The sequence below is a fragment of the Cervus elaphus genome, chromosome 19 (assembly GCF_910594005.1).
Source record: "Cervus elaphus chromosome 19, mCerEla1.1, whole genome shotgun sequence".
Lineage (NCBI taxonomy): Eukaryota > Metazoa > Chordata > Mammalia > Artiodactyla > Cervidae > Cervus > Cervus elaphus.
The window spans coordinates 78,824,394-78,850,299 of record NC_057833.1 but is presented as its reverse complement, the minus strand read 5'-3'; the positions used below and the strand labels follow the sequence as shown (position 1 = coordinate 78,850,299).

At 39.1% G+C, this 25,906-nt stretch overlaps 1 protein-coding gene across 9 annotated transcripts in view; it reads right to left on the bottom strand.

Annotated features, from left to right (window-relative positions):
- NEK11 (NIMA related kinase 11) overlaps positions 1 to 25,906 on the bottom strand; it is a 280,951-nt gene that overhangs the window by 181,420 nt on the left and 73,625 nt on the right. For all 9 annotated transcript variants that reach the window (XM_043874531.1, XM_043874532.1, XM_043874537.1 and 6 more), the window contains 3 exons: positions 25,476 to 25,594; positions 2,854 to 2,918; positions 1,757 to 1,883 (listed from right to left, as the gene is read on the bottom strand). In XM_043874531.1, the coding sequence (XP_043730466.1) occupies positions 1,757 to 1,883; positions 2,854 to 2,918; positions 25,476 to 25,594 (311 nt within the window). The remainder of the gene's footprint in view (positions 1 to 1,756; positions 1,884 to 2,853; positions 2,919 to 25,475; positions 25,595 to 25,906) is intronic.

Genomic DNA, 25,906 nt, shown 5'->3' with positions numbered 1-25,906 from the left:
GCTGTTGGCTTTTTAAAGTTTTGCCTGAGCCAGATATCATTTTTGTAAGCCTAAGATATTATAGCAATACTGTCTGTTATTCCTATGATTCTTTATACAACATGAGGAACAGTTTTTTTTTTTTTAAAGTTGAATGCAGACACAACTGAAACAAAAGTGGGTTCCATAGAGTCGGTTTTCTAGGTGACATCCATCTGATTTAGCAAGCAAATATAGATTCTTGTCAAAAGGAGTCAAAAATTACATACATATGAGCTTCATAAAACCAATCTATTCTTCATTCAAATGACATAATGTAATATCTTCCTGAGATACCATGTAACTATAATCATGAAGAAATTTTATGTCTATTTTTAACTGACCATAATAATAATAAATGTGAAGAGAGATTTAGATATGTATCTTGAATTCATTCCAAAGCTCAAGATTGATTTTTCTCTAACTGGAGAAAAGTACACCAAAAAGAGCAAGAAAATTTCTCCTGAGGAGCAGGAATCCTATCAACCTTTGATTTTACACCCTAAGGGCTATTAAACAGTCATGGGCAAAGAGATGTTCAATAAAGCAAAATGTTTAAAAATTCATTCATAACATATCTTTGTGGGTTTTGTCTGGTTTTGGTTTTTGGAAGGAATCAGGGAAGGCGGTGATTGAGGAAAGATAATAGGTGAATTGGGAAAGACCACCAGGGCAGAAAACAGTTAACGATGAAAAAAAAAACAAAACAAAACAAAACACTGAAGAACCTAGAAATGTACAATCTCAAGAGTGACTAAAGGGGCAGGATGGATGGGGATCTGCCCTAGGTAGATCTAACTGTAACAATGTTCTCTCCCATTTGGGAGAGATAAGAACAAAAGAGGAGTAATAACCCTGATGAAAATCCCAACATATAATCCCTATTGTGCTTACTTTTCCCTACCAGAGAAAAGGTAACTTTCTACTTTATCTTCTTTAGAAGAACGAAGCAGGCACAATCTTTAACACTGCTGATAGCTCTGAACTACTTTAGTTGATTTGCATACAATAATTATTTACTTGATTAACAAGCTCTCAGCTAAATTGTCCTTTCAACCCTTAACAAGTTGAAAATTATATAAGATTCCTCTTCAAAGGAAAGGAAATTTTCCCAAATAGGATCTATTGCTAACAACAGAATACAATTTTCCATTTAGTTTCTTGTACTGAGATTTAAACTGGTTCCATGATGAAGAAGAAGAAATTCTTTTGGAACAGAGCTCAAAGAAGCTGAGAAATCTCAGATGTAGCTATCACTGAAAACCCAGAATTTTTAAAATTTAAGTATCCTTAAAGCTAATACCTTTAGTAAAAATTCTTAAAAGCAGCAAGAAGACAAAAAATAAAAGAAAGCTATATATTCCCCACAGAGGTGGAAGTTAACCTTAAAAAAAAACAAAGCAGAGTGATTAGAATTACAAATGCTTTATGTAATAGGCTAGCAGAAATGTATCAAAATTTAATGTTTATGATACATTAGGCACGTTCCCTTGTGGCTCAACAAGAAAAAACCTAAATCAACCAGTTAATCTATGAATAAAGGGAATTTTTTAAATCAATTTAATGAATGTATCACATTTCCAACCTAAAAGATCTTCTCTACACTACTGACAGAATAGCTAACATTAAAAAGGATAAATGAGTGGATGCAGTAAGTAAGTGAGCCTAAAAATAAAATGCACTGTATCTCAAGGTAGCAAAATGAATACGGTGCCTGGACTGGCCCATGCCCACTCACCAGATATCCGACTTTGTGTCGTAGCCTTGGTGTTTCAGAGCCTCCGGGCTCATATAATGGGGAGTTCCAGTTAAAGTGGTGGCTAGATCACAGGATCCCATTAGGAGTCGAGAAACTCCAAAATCCCCTTGAAATAATAATTAACTTCTATGAATACTTAAAACATGAAAACCAGTACTATACTGGAAATTAACAACAGAGTGCCTAATTTGACGATTTTAATACACAATCATTCATACCATGTTGAAGAAAAAGTTATACATTTTAAATTATGTAATATTGGTGAAAAGCTTTAAAAATAAAAGCCTTATAAAAAGAAGAGTTTGATGATAGGAAAGTGAATTATGTAAGCTAAAACTGCTTCTTTTCCTGCTATTAGGGAAAACCAACAACTTGAAACAAAAAGATATTTCAAGCCTGATTAACAACAAACAGAATGATTCTGGAAGCATTGAATATATGATTTACAATTTTATCTGAGTGAGGGGGGAATTTGTTCTTCATTTACAATAAAGAAGAAATTTTAAATAAAAACCTGAGACTTTTCAAGAACATGACTATGAAAACTTGAATCCACCAGTTTCAGTATAATTGCCTAATCTGTTGATGGTTTTATGTCTTCCCCTCTAAGAACATCTTACATGAAGATCAAACAGTTCTGTAACTGTTAGGAGTATAGATACAGTTCTAAAGGAGAACTCGCTATATCAACACTTTAATAATCTGTGATAACTCCTAATTGCTTATGATAAAATAAACCCGGGAGTAGGAAACCTATAGTAATCAAACTACTAAAACAAGTCTAATCATTTGTTAATGGTTAGCGCTTGGCATGGAATAGGAACTCAAAAGACATTTGTTGGATCTACTAATAAATAGCAAATGTTTTATCCCTCAGTTTCTATCAGATAAGCAGGAACAATTGGTCTTTTTGCTGCTATTGTTGTTGGGCACAACCAATCAAGCACAAAAATTTAAGAAGTTTGAGTAAACCAATGATTATTCTACCATTTTTAGTTACTTTATATTGCAATTTGATATATAATAATAAAATCTAGAATATATTCTTTCATGGAATACATATTTTAAAATCTTACCAATTTTAAGTTTATTATTTTTCAGAAATATATTCTTTGATTTCAAATCTCGATGAAGTATCTTCCTACAGAAGGAATAAAAGGATATTCAAATTAATGCAAATATAAAATTTTAAAATCCAAATATAAGTAACATATATGAATGAATGTGAAGTGATTCACACATAAATATACATTCCCGGAAATATATCTTTCAATGTTTGAAAGCTTCAAAGCCACAACATAGCTTAATCTCACTGAGAAAAATCAAAGTTTCAAAACAGATACAGGGAAACACGTAGTTGAGAGAAGTGTGATGTACTTCCAACTATTTCAATAGGCCCGATTTTATCGTACTTTTACACCCAGTTCACAGAGTAGTTATCATGAAGCTTTATAATCTACTATATACTATATAAAATGTATTACATGGTATATATATCTTATATATTCATAATATACTATATATATTAAATATTATAATCCAATTGTTCACATTTTACATACATGCAGAAAAAATGTTGATGATGGCATTTAATAATAGCTAACATTTAAGTAAACAAGGAATGTAAATTATGTCAGTGAAAATTTCATTTCTGAAATTATGAAAACTAGACACCTAGAAAACCTTTGCCTAAAAAAAACACCTAAAAATGCTGAGTAAAGTATATGAGTGTCTTCATATATAAACAGCTGAGTCCACAAGAAAATGAAGCAAATCCTTGAGGATCAGGCACAAAGAAAACCGAAAAGCAGAGGCAGCAATAGCTGCTGATTTCTCAGCAGCTCAAGGGACTCATGACCCACAGGAGCCAAGACCTGGAGCCCACGTAACGTGGAGAGTCGGAGCTAACAGAAATGTATAGAGTCTGAATCCCATATGTGGTCCATATCTTAAGAGAAAATATAATCCAAGAAACAGTCATTCACAAGTAAACAAAATCATAAGCTTATCTGTACAGATCTGAACTTTGAGTGGAGGAAAAAAATATCTCCCTTTGTATTTTTTAACCATGTGTCTGCTCACTCATATTTGGAAGTCAAATATGCTCTATGGCTTTAAGCCATCCCAACCCAAGAAATTAACATAAAAGTTGGTCCTCTGCTGTTCATAATCTCTTGGGGCATCTGGCAGAAGCAAATGCAAACTGAGTCAGCAGATAATATATAATAAAATTAAACCCCTGAGAATTTCAGATAACTTAATAGGATACAAACTATAAAATGAACGTATTTCAAATGACTAAAACAATAAAGAATAGAAAACATGAAACAGAATACTATCCAAAAAAAAAAAGATAATGCTGATTTGAAAAACAACCCAACAGAATATCGAGGGGAAAAATGTGATCATGCCAAAAACAACTCAAGACTGAGACCTCAGCTTTCAAATATGATGGGATTCCCTGGTGGCTTAGATGGTAAAGCGTCTGCCTGCAGTGTGGGAGGCTGGGGTTCGATCTCTGAGTCAGGAAGATCCCCTGGAGAAGGAAATGGCAACCCACTCCAGTATTCTTGCCTGGAAAATCCCATGGATGGAGGAGCCTGGCGCGCTACAGTTCATGAGGTCGCAAAGAGTCGGACACGACTGAGCAAGTAACACACACTTTCAACTGTGATGAAGTAAGTCTATACCACACTAAATCACCTACCTTCAACAGTTGTGCAGAGAACACTGCAAAATTTAAACAATGTAAAGTCTGAGTAAGTTTTTAAAACAACTCTCTGAAGATATCAGAGATCAGTCAAGGTGAACAAAGGTAGGCAGCACTTGAGGGGCCAGAATCTAAAAGAAGGGAAATACATGGAGATGAGCAAGCACTTCCCACTGCATTTTCCTCTGGGGCATTGGCAGAGCAGAGTGTTGTGGCCAGAGTTTGCAATAGTGTCACTGGGTTTGGAAAGCAAAAACCTAGAGCTACAAAGGCAGCCAGGACTCAAGAGGCAAATTCTCCAGAGAAAAGGGAACAAAAGAAAACTAAGTCTGACATTCTGAATGGGTTTTAACCTGAGGCACTTGCTGAATCCTAAGAAGCTCAGGGGCAAGACATGCAGGAGAAAGTAGCTGCTAAGAGGCAGAGCTTTCAGCAGATTCACAAAGCTGAGTAGGGGTCTAGGTAAATAACTAAAGTCTTCAGCTGAATACTCTGAACACTGGAAATAAAAGCAAACGAAACAGACCAGTCCTCAGAAACCTAGCCTTAACTATCTCAGTCCTAACTATATTAAGGTGATCTGCAACTACTACCAGCCAGAAAAAAAATCATATCCTCTCGAGAGGAACATAATATCATCCAACATGTCTGCACTATTCTACATGTATCGATTGTCCAGTATTCCCTCAAAAATGACCAGGTATGCCAAGAGACAAGACCAAATGACCAAAAACAAACAACAAAAAGAATCAAATCCATATGTGATGACCCATCTATTGGAATTGGTGGACATGGATTTTAAAGTAACTATGATATGTTCAAGGAAATAAATGACACAATGAGAGAACTAGATTCTATAAAGAGTTGAATGTCAATTTTAAAATGGAAATAAATTACTAAAATTAAGAATTCAGTAGATATGTTTGAAAACAGATAAGACATAGCAAAAAAGAAGATTTAGGAACTGGAATAATGGTTAGTGAAAAATGTAGTTCAAGTATTGAAAAGGCGACCGCGTAACTGCCTCCAAAAAGACTTATGCCACCATGCCATGCCTTGCCAGGATGGCTGCTGGCAGTGTCCCTGACCCCGCAGCAGGCCACTGTTGACCCACACCTCTGCCAGAGACTCCAAAAACACTCATAGGACAGGATGAGGGCATATCCTTTTACTACACCATCTTTGGAAAGGTGGAGATTTCTGACAAAATGTGGTCCACTTGAGAAGGAAATGGCAAACCATTTCAGCCTTCTTTCCTTGAGAACCCTATGAACAGTATGAAAAAACAAAACGATATGAGACTGAAAGATGAACTTCCTAGGTCAGCAGATGTCCAATATGCTACTGGGGAAGAGCAGAGAAATAGCTACAGAAGGAATGAAGAGGCTGAACCAAAGAGGAAATGACACCTGGTTGTGGATGTATCTGGTGGTAAATGTAAACTCCAATGCTGTAAAGAACAATATTGCACAGGACTGGAATGCTAGGTCCATGAATCAATGTAAATTGGAAGTGGTCAACCAAGCCTACTGTCAACCACCCCAAGAGTGAACATGACATATTAGGAATCAATGAACTAAAATGGATGGAAATATGCAAATTTAATTCACTTGACCATTGCATCTATTACTAAGATATGAGTAATAAGATCTATTACTAAGATATGTCTAAGGCAAGAATCCCTTAGACAAAATGGAGTAGCCCTCTTGTCAACAAAAAGAGTCCAAAATGTAGTACTTGGGTGCAGTCTGAAAAACAACAGAATGATCTTGGTTCATTTCCAAGGCAAACCATTCAGTGTCACAGTAATCCAAGAAATGGCCCAACAACAAATGCCAAGATGATGAAGTTGAACAGTTCTATGAAAACCTACAAGACCTTCTGAACTAACACCAAAAAAAGAAGCTCTTTTCATCATAGGGGACTGGAATGCAAAAGTAGGAAGTCGAGATATCTGGAGAAACAAGTTGGCCTTGGAGTAAAAAATAAAGCAGGGCAAAGTCTAACAGTTTTGCCAAGAGAATGCACTGGTTATGGCAAACACCCTCTTCCAACAAAACAAGAGAAGACTCTACACATGGACATCACCAGATAATCAATACTGAAAACAGATTGATCATATTATTTGCAGCCAAAGATGGAGAAGCTCTATACAGTCAGCAAAAACAAGACTGGGAGCTGACTGTGGCTCAGATCATGAACTCTTTAGTGCCAAATTCAGACTTAAATTGTTGAAGAAAGTAGGGAAAACCACTACGCCATTCAGGTATGACCTACAACAAATCCCTTATGATTATACAGTGGAAGTGAGAAATGGATTCAAGGGATTAGATCTATAGACAGAGTGCCTGAAGAACTAGGGGTGGAGATTCATAACATTGTACAGGAGGCAGTGATCAAAATCATCCCCAAGAAAAAGAAATGGAAAAAGACAAAACAGTTGTCTGAGGAAGACTTACAAATAGCTGAGGAAAAGAAAAGAAGTGAAAAGCAAAGGAGAAAAGGAAAGATATGTCCAACTGAATGCAGAGTTCCAAAGAACAGCAAGAAGAGATAAGAAAGCCTTCCTAAGTGAAAAATGTAAAGAAAAAGAGAGAGAGAAAAAAAAAAAAAAAAACAGAATGGGAAAGACTAGAGATCTCTTCAAGAAAATTAGAGATACCAAGGGAACACTTCATGCAAAGATGGACACAATAAAGGACAGAAACAGCAAGGACCTAACAGAAGCAGAAGATACTAAGAAGAGGTGGCAAGAATACACAGAACTATACAAAAAAGGTCTTAATGACCTAGATGACCATGATGGTATGATCACTCACCTAACATCAGACATCCTGGAGTGCAAAGTCAAATGGGCCTCAGGAAGCATCATTATAAACAAAGCTAGTGGAGGTGATGGAATTCCAGTTGAGCTCTTTCAAATCCTAAAAGATGCTGCTGCTTAAGTGCTGCACTCAATATGCTAGCATTTTTGGAAAACTCAGCAGTAGCCACAGAACTTGAGAAGGTCAGTTTTCCTTCCAATCTTAAAGAAGGGTAATGCCAAAAAATATTCAAACCACTGCACAATTGCACTCATTTCACATGCTAGCAAGGTAAGGCTCAAAATCCTCCAAGTCTGGCTTCAGCAGTACTTGAACAAAGAATTTCCAGATGTACAAGCTGCATTTGGAAAAGGCAGAGGAACCAGAGACCAAATTGCCAACATGCAGTGGATCATAGAGAAAGTAAGAGAATTCCAGAAAAACATCTACTGCTGCTGAATTGACTATGCTAAAGCCTTTGTTGTGGGTCACAACAAACTGTGGAAAATTCTTCTAAGAGATGGGAATACCAGACTACCTTACCTGCCTCCTGAGAAATCTGTATGCAGCTCAAGAAGCAACAGTTAGAACCCAACATGGAACAATGGACTGGTTCCAAATTGGGGAAGGAGTATGTCAAGGCTGTATATTGTCACCTTGCTTATTTAACTTCTATGCAGAGTTCATCGTGTGAAATGCTGGGCTGGGTGAAGCACAAGCTGGAATCAAGATTGTCAGGAGAAATATCAATGGCCTCAGATACACAAATGACACCACCCTTATGACAGAAAGCAAAGAGGAACTAAAGAGCCTCTTGATGACAGTGAAAAATGAGAGTGAAAAAGTTGGGTTAAAACTCAACGTTCAAAAAACTAACATCATGGCATCTGGTTCCATCACTTCATGGCAAATAGATGGGGAAACAATGGCAACAGTGACAGATTTTATTTTCTTGGGCCCCAAAATCACTGCAGATGGTGACTGCAGCCATGAAAATAAAAGACGCTCGTTCCTTGAAAGAAAAGCTATGACCAACCTAGACAGCATATTAAAAAGCAGAGACATTACTTTGCCAACAAAGGTCCATATTGTCAAGCTATGGTTTTTCCAGTAATCATGTACAGATGTGAGAGTTGGACCATAAAGACCAAGGGTCGAAGAAATGATGTTTTTGAACTATGGCGCTGGAGAAGACTCTTGAGAGTCCCTTGGACTGCAAGGCAATCTAACCAATCAATCATAAAGGAAATCAATCCTCAATATTCATTGGAAGGACTGACGCTGAAGCTGAAGCTCCAATACTTTGGCCACCTGATATTAAGAGCCAACTCATTGGAAAAGACCCTGATGCTGGGAAAGATTGAAGGGAGGAGAAAGGGACGACAGAGGATGAGACTGTTGCATGGCATCACTCTGAGCAAACTCCAGGAGATAGTGAAGGACAGCAAGCCTGGAATGCTGCAGTCCTTGGGGTTGCAGAGAGTCAGACACGAGTTTGCAACTGAAGAACAACAAAATTGAAAAATAATATTGATACTTAGACTAAGCAAGTAGATGATGAGTTTTAGATATAACACATTAAGAGCTACCACATATATAAAAATGTAAATAAGAAAATCACCACTGGATATTTTATGAACAAGACAAACATTATGTTAGAAAGCAGTTATGGGAAGTAACTGGCTGGAGCTGTTGTAGCAGAACAATTATTTCTATGCAACAAACCAGATATCAAGATACTTGATTAAGGTTTTTTTAAGTATAATTTATTGACTTTGTGGTTACAGTAAGCAAAAATGGGTCCAGAAAAAAAGGTCCTGTCATGTACTTTGTTAGTATCCTTTCCTTTGAAGTATATAGAAATCAAATCCAAGAAATAACAAGGTGACTAGCAATTTAAGCAGTTGATATAAACTCTTTCTTCTAAAGATAGCTCTCAATAGCTCTCCACATATGTCCCTGTCATTTCTATGTTTCATGATCCCCAAGAGATTTAAGTGCCCTAATTAAGACCGGATGACAGTGGTGATCAAATCCATGGTTGAGCTTTTGCCTCCATCTCCCCATCAGGCTATTCTTCATACCCTCAGCCTCCAGGACCACAGCAGAGTGAGGTCTGTGGAGGCAGCTACATTGGGGTTTTCTCAGGCCCTGAGCCAGAGTAGGACGGTGGAGATGGTGTGGACAGTTCAGTCTCATTTCTCCTTAAGTCCTTATCTGAGTAGTTTCTGAAAATTTAGCTCCCGCCCTACAGACCTGTGTTCATCTAACAGGGTTTTGGGGTGGCCCGCAGATTCTCCTTGCCAAAGGTGCTGGCGCAAGCAATGGCGCTGTGGTGATGCGTGGCCCAAGCAGTCCCTGTTGCTGCTCTGGGCCACATGGCCACTGTCCTAGATACTGAGGCTCGTGCCTGGCTTCCTCTGAGTGTCCTGGGCCCCCAGGACCATGATGAGCCTCTATGCTGTAAGCCAGGGGTGATGTCAGGTCCTTCTCGAATGCAGCTACAAAGTAGGAGTTGCTGACACCTGGAAATGGAGTGGGGTCTCCTTGGAAAAAGTGATATAAGGACATCCTCAAGAAGTGGGAGCCAAGAGAAAGCAGGAATCTTCCACAACACCACAGACACAACTTCTCTCTACTTTCCCATCTCTAGACCTGTCTCCATCCCCCATCACATTTACTGACCTGGATTCCCAAGTAGGTCCTTTCCCTAGGAGCCCCACTATGTTAAAAATGAATCCTCATACGATCTTTTGGGAAATAGCCATTTGGGCTTCCCAGGTGGTGCTAGTGGTAGAGAATCTGCCTGCTAATACAGGAGACATAGGTTTTTATCTCTGGGTCAGGAAGATCCCCTGGAGAAGGGCATGGCAACCCACTCCAGTATTCTTGCCTGAGAATCCCATGGACAGAGGAACCTGGCAGGCTACAGTCTGTAGAGTCGCATAGAGTTGGACACGACTGAAGTGACTTGGCATGCACCAAGCTGGCTGGGGAAAGGTGTGAGCTGCTAGGCGAGGAGGCACTCACCTTAGGGAAAGTGAGGAGGCACTCACCTTAGGGAAAGTGAGGAGGCACTCACCTTAGGCTTGTTCTCTCCTCCACTGTGAAAGCACAAACGATGTCAGCAAATGAGCTCTCTTCAGAGAGGCTGCTCTGTATTTCATCTTAGAAAATCTAGGCTAACTGAACAGAATCACTTCAGTAGAAATGAGCTGGGGCGGGGGAGTTTGTGTTGTTTTGTGGTTTCTGTGTTATCTCTGGGGGCAAAAAAGAAGAAGCAAGACAATGTCTCTGTCCCCCAAGGACTTCCTTCATGCCCAGTTCTGCTATGGCATCCAGAGAAGATGATATTTCAAAGACTGGCCATTTAATTGAACCAAAGAGAAGAAAGGCTTTGAGTCCCTCCTTTACTGGTCCAGCTTATGGAGCATTGCAGGAGTTGGTGACAAGCCTCACAGGAAACAAACACCGTTAACAAACTTAGCTCTGTCTATGTGCCAGAGGTTCAGGCCCAGGGGGAGGAAGGAGTTTTAGTGCTACATTCTCAAGATAGCTTTCAGTGAACTGTGAATATTTTCAGCTTTTAATATCATTATTTATAAGTGTGTATGCCATATGCCATAGATTTAGAATATTACAAATGTATAAACAAACCAAATTAAATTAAGCACAGGAGAGCTCCAAAGGACTAAACAAAATCTTCATTTCTTCTGTAACCTCATTCTTCCTAGCTTTTCTAGGGTCTTCTTTATATCTTCTGCCCCTGCACTTTATTTATTTATTTATTTATTTTGCTTTTTAACTAGATTTATTCAGGAATGTGGGTATAATTTTATAACAAAATTTTTTCAGTGTAATTTCAATAGTAGAATAAATTAAATATAAGAAACCATTTGATCAGACACAGAAAAAACATTAATGTAAATCAATATCCTTCCACAAAACAAAACTAAAAACATCCTTAATATTCTAGGTAGAGAAAAAAGCTTCCTTAACCTAATGAAGTATATTTACTAAAAGCACAGAGTAAACAGTATTATAACTAATAATAAAACATTTCAAGTCAAAAACAAGATAAGTATGCACTCTAACACTATTTCTATTCAGTGATATATGAGAAGTCCTAGCCATAGTAGTAAGACAAGAAAGAATACATTAAAATTTTTTTAAAAGAAGAAAAAATTGTTATTGTATATTATATGATTATTTGCACAGAAAATCTAGGCAAATTGACAAATTTTAAAACCAACAGAAAAGTTCAAGGATTTTTCTGGATATAAAACCAAAATGCATATTTTAAAACTGTATTCCTAAAGATGAACAGCAAATAGCTTGGAAATGTAATTTTAAAAATATCCCATTCATGATAGCAACTAAAAATATAAAATATGTTTAAGTATAGATTTAACAAAAATGCAAAAGGTTTTATAAAGAAAATGATAAAGTTTATTGATAGGAATTAAATGAAGAAATCTACTCTATTCATGTGTAGGAAGACCCAGTGTTATAAAGATGCTAATTTTCTATACAATAATCAATAAATTCAATGTAATTCAAATCAAAATCCCACAGAATTTCTCCAGCTTCTTTTTTTTAATTAATTAATTAATTTATTTTTTCAGTGGGTTTTGTCATACATTGACATGAATCAGCAATAGATTTACACGTATTCCCCATCCCGATCCCCCTTCCCACCTCCCTCTCCACCCGATTCCTCTGGGTCTTCCCAGTGCACCAGGCCCGAGCACTTGTCTCATGCATCCCACCTGGGCTGGTGACCTGTTTCACCATAGATAATATACATGCTGTTCTTTCGCAACATCCCACCCTCACCTTCTCCCACAGAGTTCAAAAGTCTGTTCTGTACTTCTGTGTCTCTTTTTCTGTTTTGCATATAGGGTTGTCGTTACCATCTTTCTAAATTCCATATATATGTGTTAGTATGCTGTAATGTTCTTTATCTTTCTGGCTTACTTCACTCTGTATAATGGGCTCCAATTTCATCCATCTCATTAGAACTGATTCAAATGAATTCTTTTTAATGGCTGAGTAATATTCCATGGTGTATATGTACCCCAGCTTCCTTATCCATTCATCTGCTGATGGGCATCTAGGTTGCTTCCATGTCCTGGCTATTATAAACAGTGCTGCAATGAACATTGGGGTGCACGTGTCTCTTTCAGATCTGGTTTCCTCAGTGTGTATGCCCAGAAGTGGGATTGCTGGGTCATATGGCAGTTCTATTGCCAGTTTTTTAAGAAATCTCCACACTGTTCTCCATAGCGGCTGTACTAGTTTGCATTCCCACCAACAGTGTAAGAGGGTTCCCTTTTCTCCACACCCTCTCCAGCATTTAGTGCTTGTAGACTTTTGGATAACAGCCATCCTGACTGGCGTGTAATGGTACCTCATTGTGGTTTTGATTTACATTTCTCTGATAATGAGTGATGTTGAGCATCTTTTCATGTGTTTGTTAGCCACCTGTATGTCTTCTTTGGAGAAATGTCTGTTTAGTTCTTTGGCCCATTTTTTGATTGGGTCATTTATTTTTCTGGAATTGAGCTGCAGGAGTTGCTTGTACATTTTTGAGATTAATCCTTTGTCCATTGCTTCATTTGCTATTATTTTGTCCCAATCTGAGGGCTGTCTTTTCACCTTACTTATAGTTTCCTTTGTTGTGCAGAAGCTTTTAAGTTTCATTAGGTCCCATTTGTTTAGTTTTGCTTTTATTTCCAATATTCTGGGAGGTGGGTCATAGAGGATCCTGCTGTGGTTTATGTCGGAGAGTGTTTTGCCTATGTTCTCCTCTAGGAGTTTTATAGTTTCTGGTCTTACATTTAGATCTTTAATCCATTTTGAGTTCATTTTTGTGTATGGTGTTAGAAAGTGTTCTAGTTTCATTCTTTTACAAGTGGTTGACCAGCTTTCCCAGCACCACTTGTTAAAGAGGTTGTCTTTTTTCCATTGTATATCCTTGCCTCCTTTGTCGAAGATAAGGTGTCCATAGGTTCATGGATTCACCTCTGGGCTTTCTATTCTGTTCCATTGATCTATATTTCTGTCTTTGTGCCAGTACCATACTGTCTTGATGACTGTGGCTTTGTAGTAGAGTCTGAAGTCAGGCAGGTTGATTCCTCCAGTTCCATTCTTCTTTCTCAAGATTACTTTGGCTATTCGAGGTTTTTTGTATTTCCATACAAATTGTGAAATTATTTGTTCTAGTTCTGTGAAAAATACCGTTGGCAGCTTGATAGGGATTGCATTGAATCTATAGATTGCTTTGGGTAGAATAGCCATTTTGACAATATTGATTCTTCCAATCCATGAGCATGGTATGTTTCTCCATTTGTTTGTGTCCTCTTTGATTTCTTTCATCAGTGTTTTATAGTTTCCTATGTATAGGTCTTTTGTTTCTTTAGATAGATATATTCCTAAGTATTTTATTCTTTTTGTTGCAATGGTGAATGGCATTGTTTCCTTAATTTCTTTCTGTTTTTTCATTGTTAGTGTATAGGAATGCAAGGGATTTTTGTGTGTTAATTTTATATCCTGCAAATTTACTATATTCATTGATTAGCTCTAGTAATTTTCTGGAAGAGTCTTTAGGGTTTTCTATGTAGAGGATCATGTCATCTGCAAACAGCGAGAGTTTCACTTCTTCTTTTCCTATCTGGATTCCTTTTACTTCTTTTTCTGCTCTGATTGCTGTGGCCAAAACTTCCAACACTATGTTGAATAGTAGTGGTGAGAGTGGGCACCCTTGTCTTGTTCCTGATTTCAGGGGAAATGCTTTCAATTTTTCACCATTGAGGGTGATGCTTGCTGTGTGTTTGTCATATATAGCTTTTATTATGTTGAGGTATGTTCCTTCTATTCCTGCTTTCTGGAGAGTTTTAATCATGAATGGGTGTTGAATTTTGTCAAAGGCTTTCTCTGCATCTATTGAGATAATCATATGGTTTTTATCTTTCAATTTGTTAATGTGGTGTATTACATTGACTGATTTGCGGATAGTAAAGAATCCTTGCATTCCTGGGATAAAGCCCACTTGGTCGTGGTGTATGATTTTTTTAATATGTTGTTGGATTCTGTTTGCTAGAATTTTGTTAAGGATTTTTGCATCTATGTTCATCAGTGATATTGGCCTGTAGTTTTCTTTTTTTGTGGCATCTTTGTCTGGTTTTGGAATTAGGGTGATGGCGGCCTCATAGAATGAGTTTGGAAGTTTACCTTCCTCTGCAATTTTCTGGAAGAGTTTGAGTAAGATAGGTGTTAGCTCTTCTCTAAATTTTTGGTAGAATTCAGCTGTGAAGCCATCTGGTCCTGGGCTTTTGTTTGCTGGAAGATTTCTGATTACAGTTTCGATTTCCTTGCTTGTGATGGCTCTGTTAAGATCTTCTATTTCTTCCTGGTTCAGTTTTGGAAGGTTATACTTTTCTAAGAATTTGTCCATTTCATCCAAGTTGTCCATTTTATTGGCATAGAGCTGCTGGTAGTAGTCTCTTATGATCCTTTGTATTTCAGTGTTGTCTGTTGTGATCTCTCCATTTTCATTTCTAATTTTGTTAATTTGGTTCTTCTCCCTTTGTTTCTTAATGAGTCTTGCTAATGGTTTGTCAATTTTGTTTATTTTTTTCAAAAAACCAGCTTTTAGCTTTGTTGATTTTTGCTATGGTCTCTTTAGTTTCTTTTGCATTTATTTCTGCCCTAATTTTTAAGATTTCTTTCCTTCTGCTAACCCTGGGGTTCTTCATTTCTTCCTTCTCTAATTGCTTTAGGTGTAGAGTTAGGTCATTTATTTGGCTTTTTTCTTGTTTCTTGATGTGAGCCTGTAATGCTATGAACCTTCCCCTTAGCACTGCTTTTACAGTATCCCATAGGTTTTGGGTTGTTGTGTTTTCATTTTCATTCATTTCTATGCATATTTTGATTTCTTTTTTGATTTCTTCTATGATTTGTTGGTTATTCAGAAGCGTGTTATTTAGCCTCCATATGTTTGAATTTTTAACAATTTTTCTCCTGTAATTGAGATCTAATCTTACTGCACTGTGGTCAGAAAAGATGACTGGAATGATTTCAATTTTTTTGAATTTTCCAAGACCAGATTTATGGCCCAGGATGTGATCTATTCTGGAGAAGGTTCCGTGTGCACTTGAGAAAAAGGTGAAGTTGATTGTTTTGGGGTGAAATGTCCTATAGATATCAATTAGGTCTAGCTGGTCCATTGTGTCATTCAAGGTTTGTGTTTCCTTGTTAATTTTCTGTTTAGTTGATCTATCCATAGTTGTGAGTGGGATATTAAAGTCTCCCACTATTATTGTGTTAGTATTAATTTCCTCTTTCATACTCGTTAGCGTTTGCCGTACATATTGCGGTGCTCCTATGTTGGTTGCATATATATTTATAATTGTTATATCTTCTTCTTGCATTAATCCTTTGATCATTATGTAGTGTCCTTCTTTGTCTCTTTTCACATCCTTTATTTGAAAGTCTATTTTATCTGATATGAGTATTGCGACTCCTGCTTTCTTTTGGTCTCCGTTTGCATGAAATATTTTTTTTCCAGCCCTTCACTTTTAGTCTGTATGTGTCTCTTATTTTGAGGCGGGTCTCTTGTAGACAGCATATATAGGGGTCTTGTTTTGTATCCATTCAGCCAATCTTTGTCTTTTGGTTGGGGCATTCAACCCATTTACATTTAAGGTAATTATTGATAGGTGTTGTCCCGTTGCCATTTACTTTGTTGTTTTGGGTTCACGCTTATACAACCTTTCTGCGTTTCCTATCTAGAGAAGATCCTTTAGCATTTGTTGAAGAGCTGGTTTGGTGGTGCTGAATTCTCTCAGCTTTTGCTTGTCTGTAAAGCTTTTGAATTCTCCTTCATATCTGAATGAGATCCTTGCTGGGTACGGTAATCTAGGTTGTAGGTTATTCTCTTTCATTACTTTCAGTATGTCTTGCCATTCCCTTCTGGCCTGGAGGGTTTCTATTGAAAGGTCAGCTGTTATCCTTATGGGAATCCCTTTGTGTGTTATTTGTTGTTTCTCCCTTGCTGCTTTTAATATTTGTTCTTTGTGTTTGATCTTTGTTAATTTGATTAATATGTGTCTTGGGGTGTTTCGCCTTGGGTTTATCCTGTTTGGGACTCTCTGGGTTTCTTGGACTTGGGTGGCTATTTCCTTCCCCATTTTAGGGAAGTTTTCAGCTATTATCTCCTCGAGTATTTTCTCATGGCCTTTCTTTTTGTCTTCTTCTTCTGGGATTCCTATGATTCGAATGTTGGGGTGTTTCACATTGTCCCAGAGGTCCCTGAGGTTGTCCTCATTTCTTTTGATTCTTTTTTCTTTTTTCCTCTCTGCTTCATTTATTTCCACCATTTTATCTTCTACCTCACTTATCCTATCTTCTGTCTCCGTTATTCTACTCTTGGTTCCCTCCAGAGTGTTTTTGATCTCATTCATTGCATTATCCATTTTTAATTGACTCTTTTTTATTTCTTCTAGGTCTTTATTAAACATTTCTTGCATCTTTTCAATCTTTGTCTCCAGGCTATTAATCTGTAACTCCATTTTGTTTTCAAGATTTTGGATCCTTTTTATTAACATTATTCTAAATTCTTTTTCAGGTAGATTCCCTATCTCCTCCTCTTTTGCTTGACTTGGTGGGCATTTTTCATGTTCCTTTACCTGTTGGGTATTTCTCTGCCTTTTCATCTTGTTTAGATTGCTGTGTCTGGAGTGGGCTTTCTGTATTCTGGAGGTCTGTGGTTCCTTTTTCTTGTGGAGGTTTTTCCCAGTGGGTGGGGTTAGACGATTGGCTTACCAATGTTTCCTGGTTAGGAAAGTTTGCGTCGGTGTTCTGGTGCGTGGAACTTGATTTCTTCTCTCTGGAGAGCAATGGAGTGCTCAGTAATGAGTTTTGAGATGGGTCTATGTGTTAGGTGTCACCTTGGGCAGCCTGTATGTTGATGTTTAGGGCTATGTTCCTGCGTTGCTGGAGAATTTGCTTGGTATGTCTTGCTCTAAAACTTATTGTCTCTTGGGTGGTGGTTGGTTTCAGTGTAGGTATGGAGGCTTTTGGACGGTCACTTATTACTTAAAGTTCCATGTAGTCAGGAGTTTTCTGGTGTTCTCCGGTTTTGGGCTTAAGTCTCCTGCCTCTGGATTTCAGTTTTATTCTTCCTGTAGTCTCAGGACTTCTCCAACTACACAGCACTGATAATAAAACTTCTAGGTTAATGGCGAAAAGATTCTCCCTCGTTAGGGACACCCAGAGAGGTTCACAGAGTTATATGAAGAAGAGGAGAGGGAGGAGGGAGATAGTGTTGAGCAGGAGGAGAAAAAGGGGGACTCAAGTGGAGAGAGACAGATCTATGCAGTTGTCTGTTCCCAGAATGTTCTCCGTAGCCCAGACGCCCACCAAGATTCACAGAATTGGATTGGGGAAAAAAGGGGAAAGGAGGAAATAGAGGTGTTCTGAGGTAGAAAACAGAGAGTCAAGATTGGGAGAGAATAATCAACACACTCCTGAATAAAAATGGGAACTGAATATTGGATTCTTAAATGTTCACAATTTATATCATATATTGAAAAACAAAAATTAAAAATCTAGAGTAGAGATTAGACTCTTAAAAATACTATATTAAAAACAAAAACCAAAACACACACAAAAAAATTTTTTTAAATATATATGAAGTTCAGTTTAAAAAATAGGGCTTCTCTCTTTTTTTTTTTTTGGTAAGGTTATAGTGTATTGAAAATGAAAATTAAGGAGTAGTAGAGGAGTACTAGAGGACTTTAAAAGAAATAAGAGAAAAAGAAAAATAGAAAATAGAAGAGAAAAAGGAGAAAAAAAGAAAAAAAAAAAAAGAATTTTCCCTAATTAAAAAAAATCGTAAAAATCTATGAAAATGAAAGTTAAGGAGTGATGGGGGAGTAATAGGGAATTTTAAAGGAAAATGAAAGAGAAAAAATAAAAAAGAAAAAATTAAAAAAAAAATTTTTTTTTTCCTTATTAAAAAAAAAAAAAAGTAAAAATATATCTAGGAATTTCTCTGGAGCTGTTGCGGTCAGTGTCGGTTCGGCTCAGTTTCAGATATCTCCTCGTTCCAGCTTACACTTCTCGATATCTACAGGCCTCTTCCGGTGTAATCGGTGTTTTCTACAGGGATTTTAATCTGTTGCACCGCTCTCTCCTGAAGCGGTTCCCTTTGTTTATTTGGCTTCTGTTTGCCGGTTTCTTCAGAGCCTCATTTCCGCCCTGACACAGGCGGGCAGAGGTGGACTCTTATTCAGGTAGCTAGTTCTGTTGCGCTGCTGGGAGGGGCTGACGCTGCGGGGATGGGCTGGCGCTGCCGGGAGGGGCTGGCGCTGCTTTCTCAGTCTGCGCTGCTCAGGATCCCGGCTGCTCTATATGGAGCGCGCTGCGCGCAGCTCCAGCCCTTGGGTGTTCCACAAAAGCGCGGAACAAAAGGCTGCGTCCGCTCTTGTGCCTTCCCCGTCAGAGCGGTCCAGGCAGCCAGGAGCTTGACAGGCGCACTCTCCCCAGGTGCGGCGCACCCACTACCTTCCGCGGTCCCAATCTCGGTTTCCGCAGGCGCCAGTCGGGTGCATGCGCCTTCTGCCCTCTGCGTCCCCAGCCCCAGTCCCCGCCCGCGTCGGTCGGGTGCCTGCGCCCTGTGTCTCGCTGCGACCTGCTCCCGCCTCCTGCGGGTCTGGGCGGGTCTGGGCGGGTCCGCAGTCTGCGAGCCCCTCTCCGGACTCTCTCCGTCCCCCCGTTCCGCGAACGGCCGGCAGCGTGCTCGGGCCGGTTAATTTTCTCTCTCTTCCCTGCTGTCCCACAGTTCAAGTTGGCAACTCACAAAAGCTCCCTCCGATTGTCCTCAGGGCACTCAGGCCCGGACCCTGCCCCAAACAATGCCGCCCGCTCCTCTCCGTGCCGCCCCCACTTGCTGGTGGCGGATGCGGGTGTCTGGGGCACTTTTCTGCTGAGAGTTGCTTTTAGGCACGTAATCTGTGGGTTTTATTTATTGTTTCCCTCCCAGTCAGGTTGCCCTCCTAAATTCAAACACTTCCCCCAGGCCCGACAGTGCGAGGGTTTCCCGGTGTCTGGAAATGTCCTCTAAAGACTCGCTTCCTGGGACGGATCTCCATCCTTAGCTCTTTCGTCTCACTTTTTATCTTTTATATTTTGTCCTACCTCCTTTCGAAGACAATGGGCTGCTTTTCTGGGCGCCTGATGACCTCAGCTAGCGATCAGAAGTTGTTTTGTGAAGTTTGCTCTGCGTTCAGATATTCTTTTGATGAATTTGTAGGAGAGAAAGTGGTCTCCCCGTCCTACTCCTCCGCCATCTTGGCTCCTCCCCTGCCCCTGCACTTTATTAGTCAGAGTTCTCCAGAGAAACAGAACCAACAGAAGATATAGATATGGATATAGATACAAATGGAGGTTTATGACAAGGAACTGGCTCATGCAAAGATGGAGGCTGAGAAATCCCAAGCTTTGCTGTCGATAGGCTGAAGACCCAGGAAGTTGTTCAGTCGCTAAGTCATGTCCAATTCTTTGCATGGACTGCAGCATTCCAGGCTTCCCTGTCCTTCACCATCTCCCAGAGTTTGTTCAAACTCATGTCCATTGAGTCGGTGATGTTATCCAACCAGCTCATCCTCTTGTTGCCCCCTTCTCCTCCTTCCTTGCCTCTTTCCCAGGATCAGATGAGTTCAATGAGTCAGCTCTTCATATCAGGTGGCCAAAGTACTGGAGCTTCAGCTTGAGCACCGTCCTTCCAATGAATATTCAGGGTTGATTTCCTTAGGATTGACTGGTTTGATCTCCTTGCAGTCCAAGAGACTCTCAAGAGTCTTCTCCAGCACCACAGTTCAAAATCATCAGTTCTTCAGTCTCAGCCTTCTTTATGGTCCAACTTTCAAATTCATACATGACTACTGGAAAAAGCACAGCTTTGAGTATATGGACTTTCGTTGGCCAAATGATGTCTCTGCTTTTTAATATACTGTCTAGGTTTGTCCTAGCTTTTCTTCCAAGGAGCAAGTGACTTTTAATTTCATGGCTGCAGTCACTGTCCACAGTGATTTTGGAGCCCAAGAAAATAAAATATGCCACTGTTTCCATTTTTTCCCCATCTATTTGCCATGAAGTGATGGAACAGATGCCATGATCTTAGTTTTCTGAATGTTGAGTTTTAAGCTATGTTTTTCACTCTCCTTTCACCTTCATTCAGAAGTTCTTTAGTTCCTCTTCACTTTCTGCCATTAGAGTGGTATCATCTGCTTATCTGAGGCTGTTGATGTTTCTCCTGGCAATCTTGACTCCAGGTTGTGATTCATTCAGCCTAGCATTTCGCATGATGGTGGATTCCAACATCCTCCTATCAATGGTTGTTCAGCAGATGTGATTGATATTCTTGCAGGAGAAGATGAGTGCATATTTTCTATTCCACCATCTTTTCTGCTTGATGAAGACCGAGGAAAGCTGATCGTATAATTCAGTCCTAGTCTGAGGGCCTGAGATCAGGTGAGTCAATGGACTAAGTCTCTCAATCCAAGGGCAGAAGACCGGGTGAGACATCCCAGCTCCTCAATGAGGCAGGAAAATGGGGGCAAATTCCTTCTTTCTCTGCCTTTTGTCTGTTTGGACTTTCAAGGGACTGGATGTGTCCAACCACACTGGAGAGGACAGTCTACAGATTCCACCAACTCAAATGCTAATCCCATCTGGAAATGCCTTACAGACATACCCAGAAGCAATGTTTAATCTGGGCACCTCACAGCCCTCTCAAACTGACACATAAAATTAACCATCACACGCACTAAAGTACTTTCAAGGCACTGGCAACAGAGGAGCCTAATTCATCTTCTTCTTTGTTCCAAAGTAATCTTCCAAACTTATTTGTAAGCAGAATTTTCAAAATACATTTGAATATGTGCTCTAGACCATAAGAGGAAAAGGCTGGAATAATGCTTGTAAATAGATCTTTTATTGGCTATAGTTGAAAGATTTAAGTAGAAGGTTGAGGGAAACACTGTGATAGGCTGTATTCTTGTTCCCAAATATTTGCATCTCTTGTACCTGGCAGTGAGTGTCCCCCTTGGGGGGAAAAGTCACCTCCACTGGACTTGGTCATTTGACTTGCTTGGATCCATGGCATGCAAACAGACCAGGCAAATATCATGTCCGAGCAGAGTCTTAAAGAACCACTCAATGTTTCCCTTAACTTCCTTGCTTTTCCTCTGCCAACAGAAAGCATGAGCTGCTCCTTCACTGTAGACAGTGAGACAGGAAGACTCAAAGTGGATCTGTAGCTGCCAAGAGGCAACAAAAGCAAGAATTGACTGTCCTAAGTCACTGAGGTTGGGGTTTTGTGTTAACACAGCATAAGGAAGGAGTTTCAGGGCTATAGCCTCAAGGTAGCTTTGAATGAACTGTGAATACTCTTAAGCTTCACACATCATTATTCATAAATGTCCATGCCATGTGCTAAAAGAATCATTCTTTTGGGTTTAAATTCTTTTTTAATATTTTATTTTTGTCTTTAATTTTTGTCAGTTTGATTACTATGTCTCTTGATGTGTTCCTCCTTGGGTTTATCCTGCCTTGAGAGTCTCTGTGCTTCCTGGACTTGACTATTTTCTTTCCCAAGTTCAGGAAGTTTTCCACTATTATCTCTTCAAATATTTTTCAGGTCCTTTCTCTATTTCTTCTCCTTCTGGGACCCCTATAATACAAATGGTGGACTGAATATTGTCCCAGAGGTCTCTTAGGCTGCCTTCATTTTTTTTTTTTTTTCATTATTTTTCTATATTCTGTTCTGTGGCAATGATTTCCACCATTCTGTCCTCCAGGTCATTTGTCTGTTCTTCTGCCTCAGTTATCCTGCTATTGATTCCTTCTAGCATATTATTCATCTCTGTTTGCTCTTTAGTTCTTCTAGGTCTTTGGCAAACATTTCTTGCATCTTCTCCATGGTTTCCTGAAATCCTGGATCATCTGCACTATCATTATTCTGAATTCTTTAGTTGTTTTTCTGGGGTTTTATGTTATGCCTTCATCTGGGACATAACTTTCTGCTTTTTCATCCTGATTAACTTTCTGCAATGTGGTATTTTTTCTAGCTGCTATGGGATTGTGGGTCTTCTTGCTGCTTCTGTCTGCCCTCTGATTTGTCATTGTTCAGTTGCTCAGTTGTGTCTGACTCTTTGCAGCCCAATAGACCTCAGCACACCAGCCTTCTCTGTCCTTCACCATCTCCCAAAGCTTGCTCAAACTCATGTCCATCGCATCGGTGACACCATCTAAGCATCTTATCTTCTGTTGCACCCTTCTCCTCCTGCCTTCCATTTTTATCAGCATCAGGGTCTTTTCCAATGAGTCAGGTCTTTTCCAATGAGTTGGCTCTTTGCATCAGGTGGCCAAAGTATTGGAGCTTTAGCTTCAGCATCAGTACTTCCAACGAATATTTAGGGCTGATTTCCTTTACAGTTGACTGGTTTGATCTTCTTGCTTTCCAAAGGACTCTCAAGAGTCTTCTCCAGCACCACAGTTTGAAGGCATCAATTCTTTGTCATTCAGTCTTTTTTATTGTCCAGTTCTCACATCCATACATGACTACTGGAAAAACCATACCTTTGCCTATATGGACCTTTGTAGGCAAAGTAATGTCTCTGCCCTGTGATGGAGGAGGCTAAGAGGCTTGTGTAAGCTTCCTGACGGGAGAGACTGGTGCTGGGGAAAACTGGGTCTTGCTCTGGTGGGCAAGGTCTTGTTCAGTAAAGCTTTAATCAAATTATCTGCTGATGGGTGGGGTTACACTCCCTACCTGGTAGTTGTGTGGTCTGAGGTGACCCAGCCCTAGGGTCTGCAGGCTCTTTGGTAGGGCTAATGGCTACCTTCATGAGGGCTTACACCAAAGGGGACCTTCAAGGACTGCTGCTGCCAGTGCCCCCATCCCTGTGGTATGCCCTTGCTGACCCACATCTCCACAGGAGACCCTCCAACACTAGTCGGTAGCTTTGGTTCAGTCTCCTATGGGGTCACTGCTCCTTTTCTCTGGGTCTTGGTGCAGGCAAGATTTTGTTGTGCCCTCCAAGGCTGGAGTCTCTCTTTCCCCTAGTCCTGTGGAAGTCCTGTAATCAAATCCTACTGGCCTTCAAGATCAGTCTCTTTGTTAGATCCCCAGGCTGTGAAGCCTGATGTGGGATTCAGAACCTTCACAACAGTGGGAGGAGTTCTTTGTCATTATTGTTCTCTAGTTTGTGGGTCATCCACCCAGCGGGTATAGGATTTGATTTTATCATGATCGCACCCTTCCTATCATCTGGCTGTGGCTTCCTGTTTGTCTTTGGACGTGGGATATCTTTTTTTGCTGGGTTCCAGCATTCTCCTGTAGATGGCTGTTCAATAGCTAGCTGTGATTTTGGTGATCCTGCAGGAGGAGATGAGTGCATATCCTTCTACTCTGCCATCTTGAACCAGAAGAAGTTAGGCTTTATTTTTTGTTTTATTACTTTGTTGTTTAGTCACTAAGTCATGTCCAACTCTTTTGCAACCCCATGGACTGTAGCCCACCAGGCTCCTCTGTCTATGGGATTTCCCAGGCAAGAATGGGTTGTCATTTCCTTCTCCAGGGGATCTTCCAGACTCTTAACACCATTTAATAAGTGAATGAATAAATTTAAGTATAAAATTGAAATTTCTCCATCTGTAGAGAAAAACTTTGCAATAACTGGTTACAATAACATAATGAAAGATGCATCATTTATTATCTGAATCACAAAGTATGGTATTTGAGATCTACATGTCTGCAAATACACAAATATTTAGCCCCATTTAATGACTCTCTTAAAATGCTGAAGGATTCAAAACAAATTTAAATCCTCTCTTTAAAGGATTATTTTAAACTCATTTATTTTAACTATTACTAAGCCAACCCAAAATACATCAAAAATGTTTGGGTTCCTAAATCAACCAGATTTCACTTCTGTATTTTGTACACTGAACACCAAAGTTGGCATCTTTATAGGTGTTGTTTTCCCTATGTCTAAGTTAACAAATATGCCAAGGAATAGTAGAGAAAATAAAAGGAATACAAACAAAACTGTATGTACACAGAAGTCTTATACTCAGCAGTTTTGGTAATTTATTAAAAGATTGTTTCATATTCTTTTATCATTGCCTCTTAGGATAGTTTGACACTATTCAAAAGATTGTTGTGAACCGTCAATAAGTCAGTGGCTATCTCATCAAGCATGTGTTCCAGAAGATATACAGAATCAGCAGAAGAAGAAGCACCAAATAATCAGATTACTTTTTATGCCTTCAGAAAGCACAGATGACACATTTAAACTATTTGACATTCATGGATTGCCAGGCCTTCGTGAACCCTACAAACTTCCACTTCTGTTCAAGAAGAATGTTACCACTCCTAAGTTGAAAGCTAACATGGATCCCTCAAAGCATCTATTTCTATTTGTCTATGTATATTCATCTTTCCAAATGCATTCTTATTATGGGTCTATAAAACATTTAACAACTAAAACATTTTGCTTTTGACCTGTAGGAAAAATAGTAAAACATTTAATTAAAAAAAAAAAAACAAACATTTGAGGCCAATATTGCAAAAGCAAATTATAAATAGTTGAACCCATATAGCATAATTTGACCTTCTTTATCAGATACTTCATGTCAAAACTGACTTTTGGTATGAACACTTATATCTTCTGCCTTAATTCCTTAGCTCATGTGAGCACATTTTGATGTGCACTGACATACTCCAAAGTAACCCCACAATCTATCTGCAGCATGCTAGGGTATTCACAGCTCAAGCCTGCTGGAAGATGTAATAAATTCATAGTATGCTAAAGGTACCAGAGAAATGCTTATGGCTCACAGGATAGGATCAGATATAGAGAAATATGTTTAATACAAGTTTCTGTTTTGTATTTAAAGTCAGTGCTATTTCTAGAACAACAAAAAAGGTAATCAAGTAAATCCTCTAGGTATAATCATTCGACACTTTCTTCATAAAACAGCATATCATATATATCTAAGTATAGTCATTTACCTTTGGACTTACTTCCTTTTCATTCTACCTCCCAAATTTCATTTTTCATGTTCAGACATGACTGTGAAAAAAACCCTGTGCCTCAGTAACAAATGAACATACCTTTCATGCATGTAATCAACTCCCAGCAACAGCTGGATAAACCATTCTATTATCTGACTCTCTGGAAAGGTTTTTCCAACTTCTTTATATTCTTGAATTTTACAGTCCAGATCTCGACCCTGAAACAAAACAGTATAGATAGATAGACAGATAAATAGATAGATAGATTTTATGTTTCCTTCAGTTATTAATACTATCACTGCAAGACCTCTCAACTTGGCCAAAAGCTGCCAGCCTCTGGAGCCCTCTTCTCAACTAGGCATCCCCTTTGGTCAAAAAAGATTTGAACAAATGCTAACATATTTCTAACAGCTCAAAGTCACATTCCTAGAATGACCCTAGTCCCCCTTAATGTGCCTGTTTGAGAAAACCCAAGGCTGCCAAAAAAATTGTTCCAGCCACACCTTAAGATGGAGCCCCTGTCCCCTATT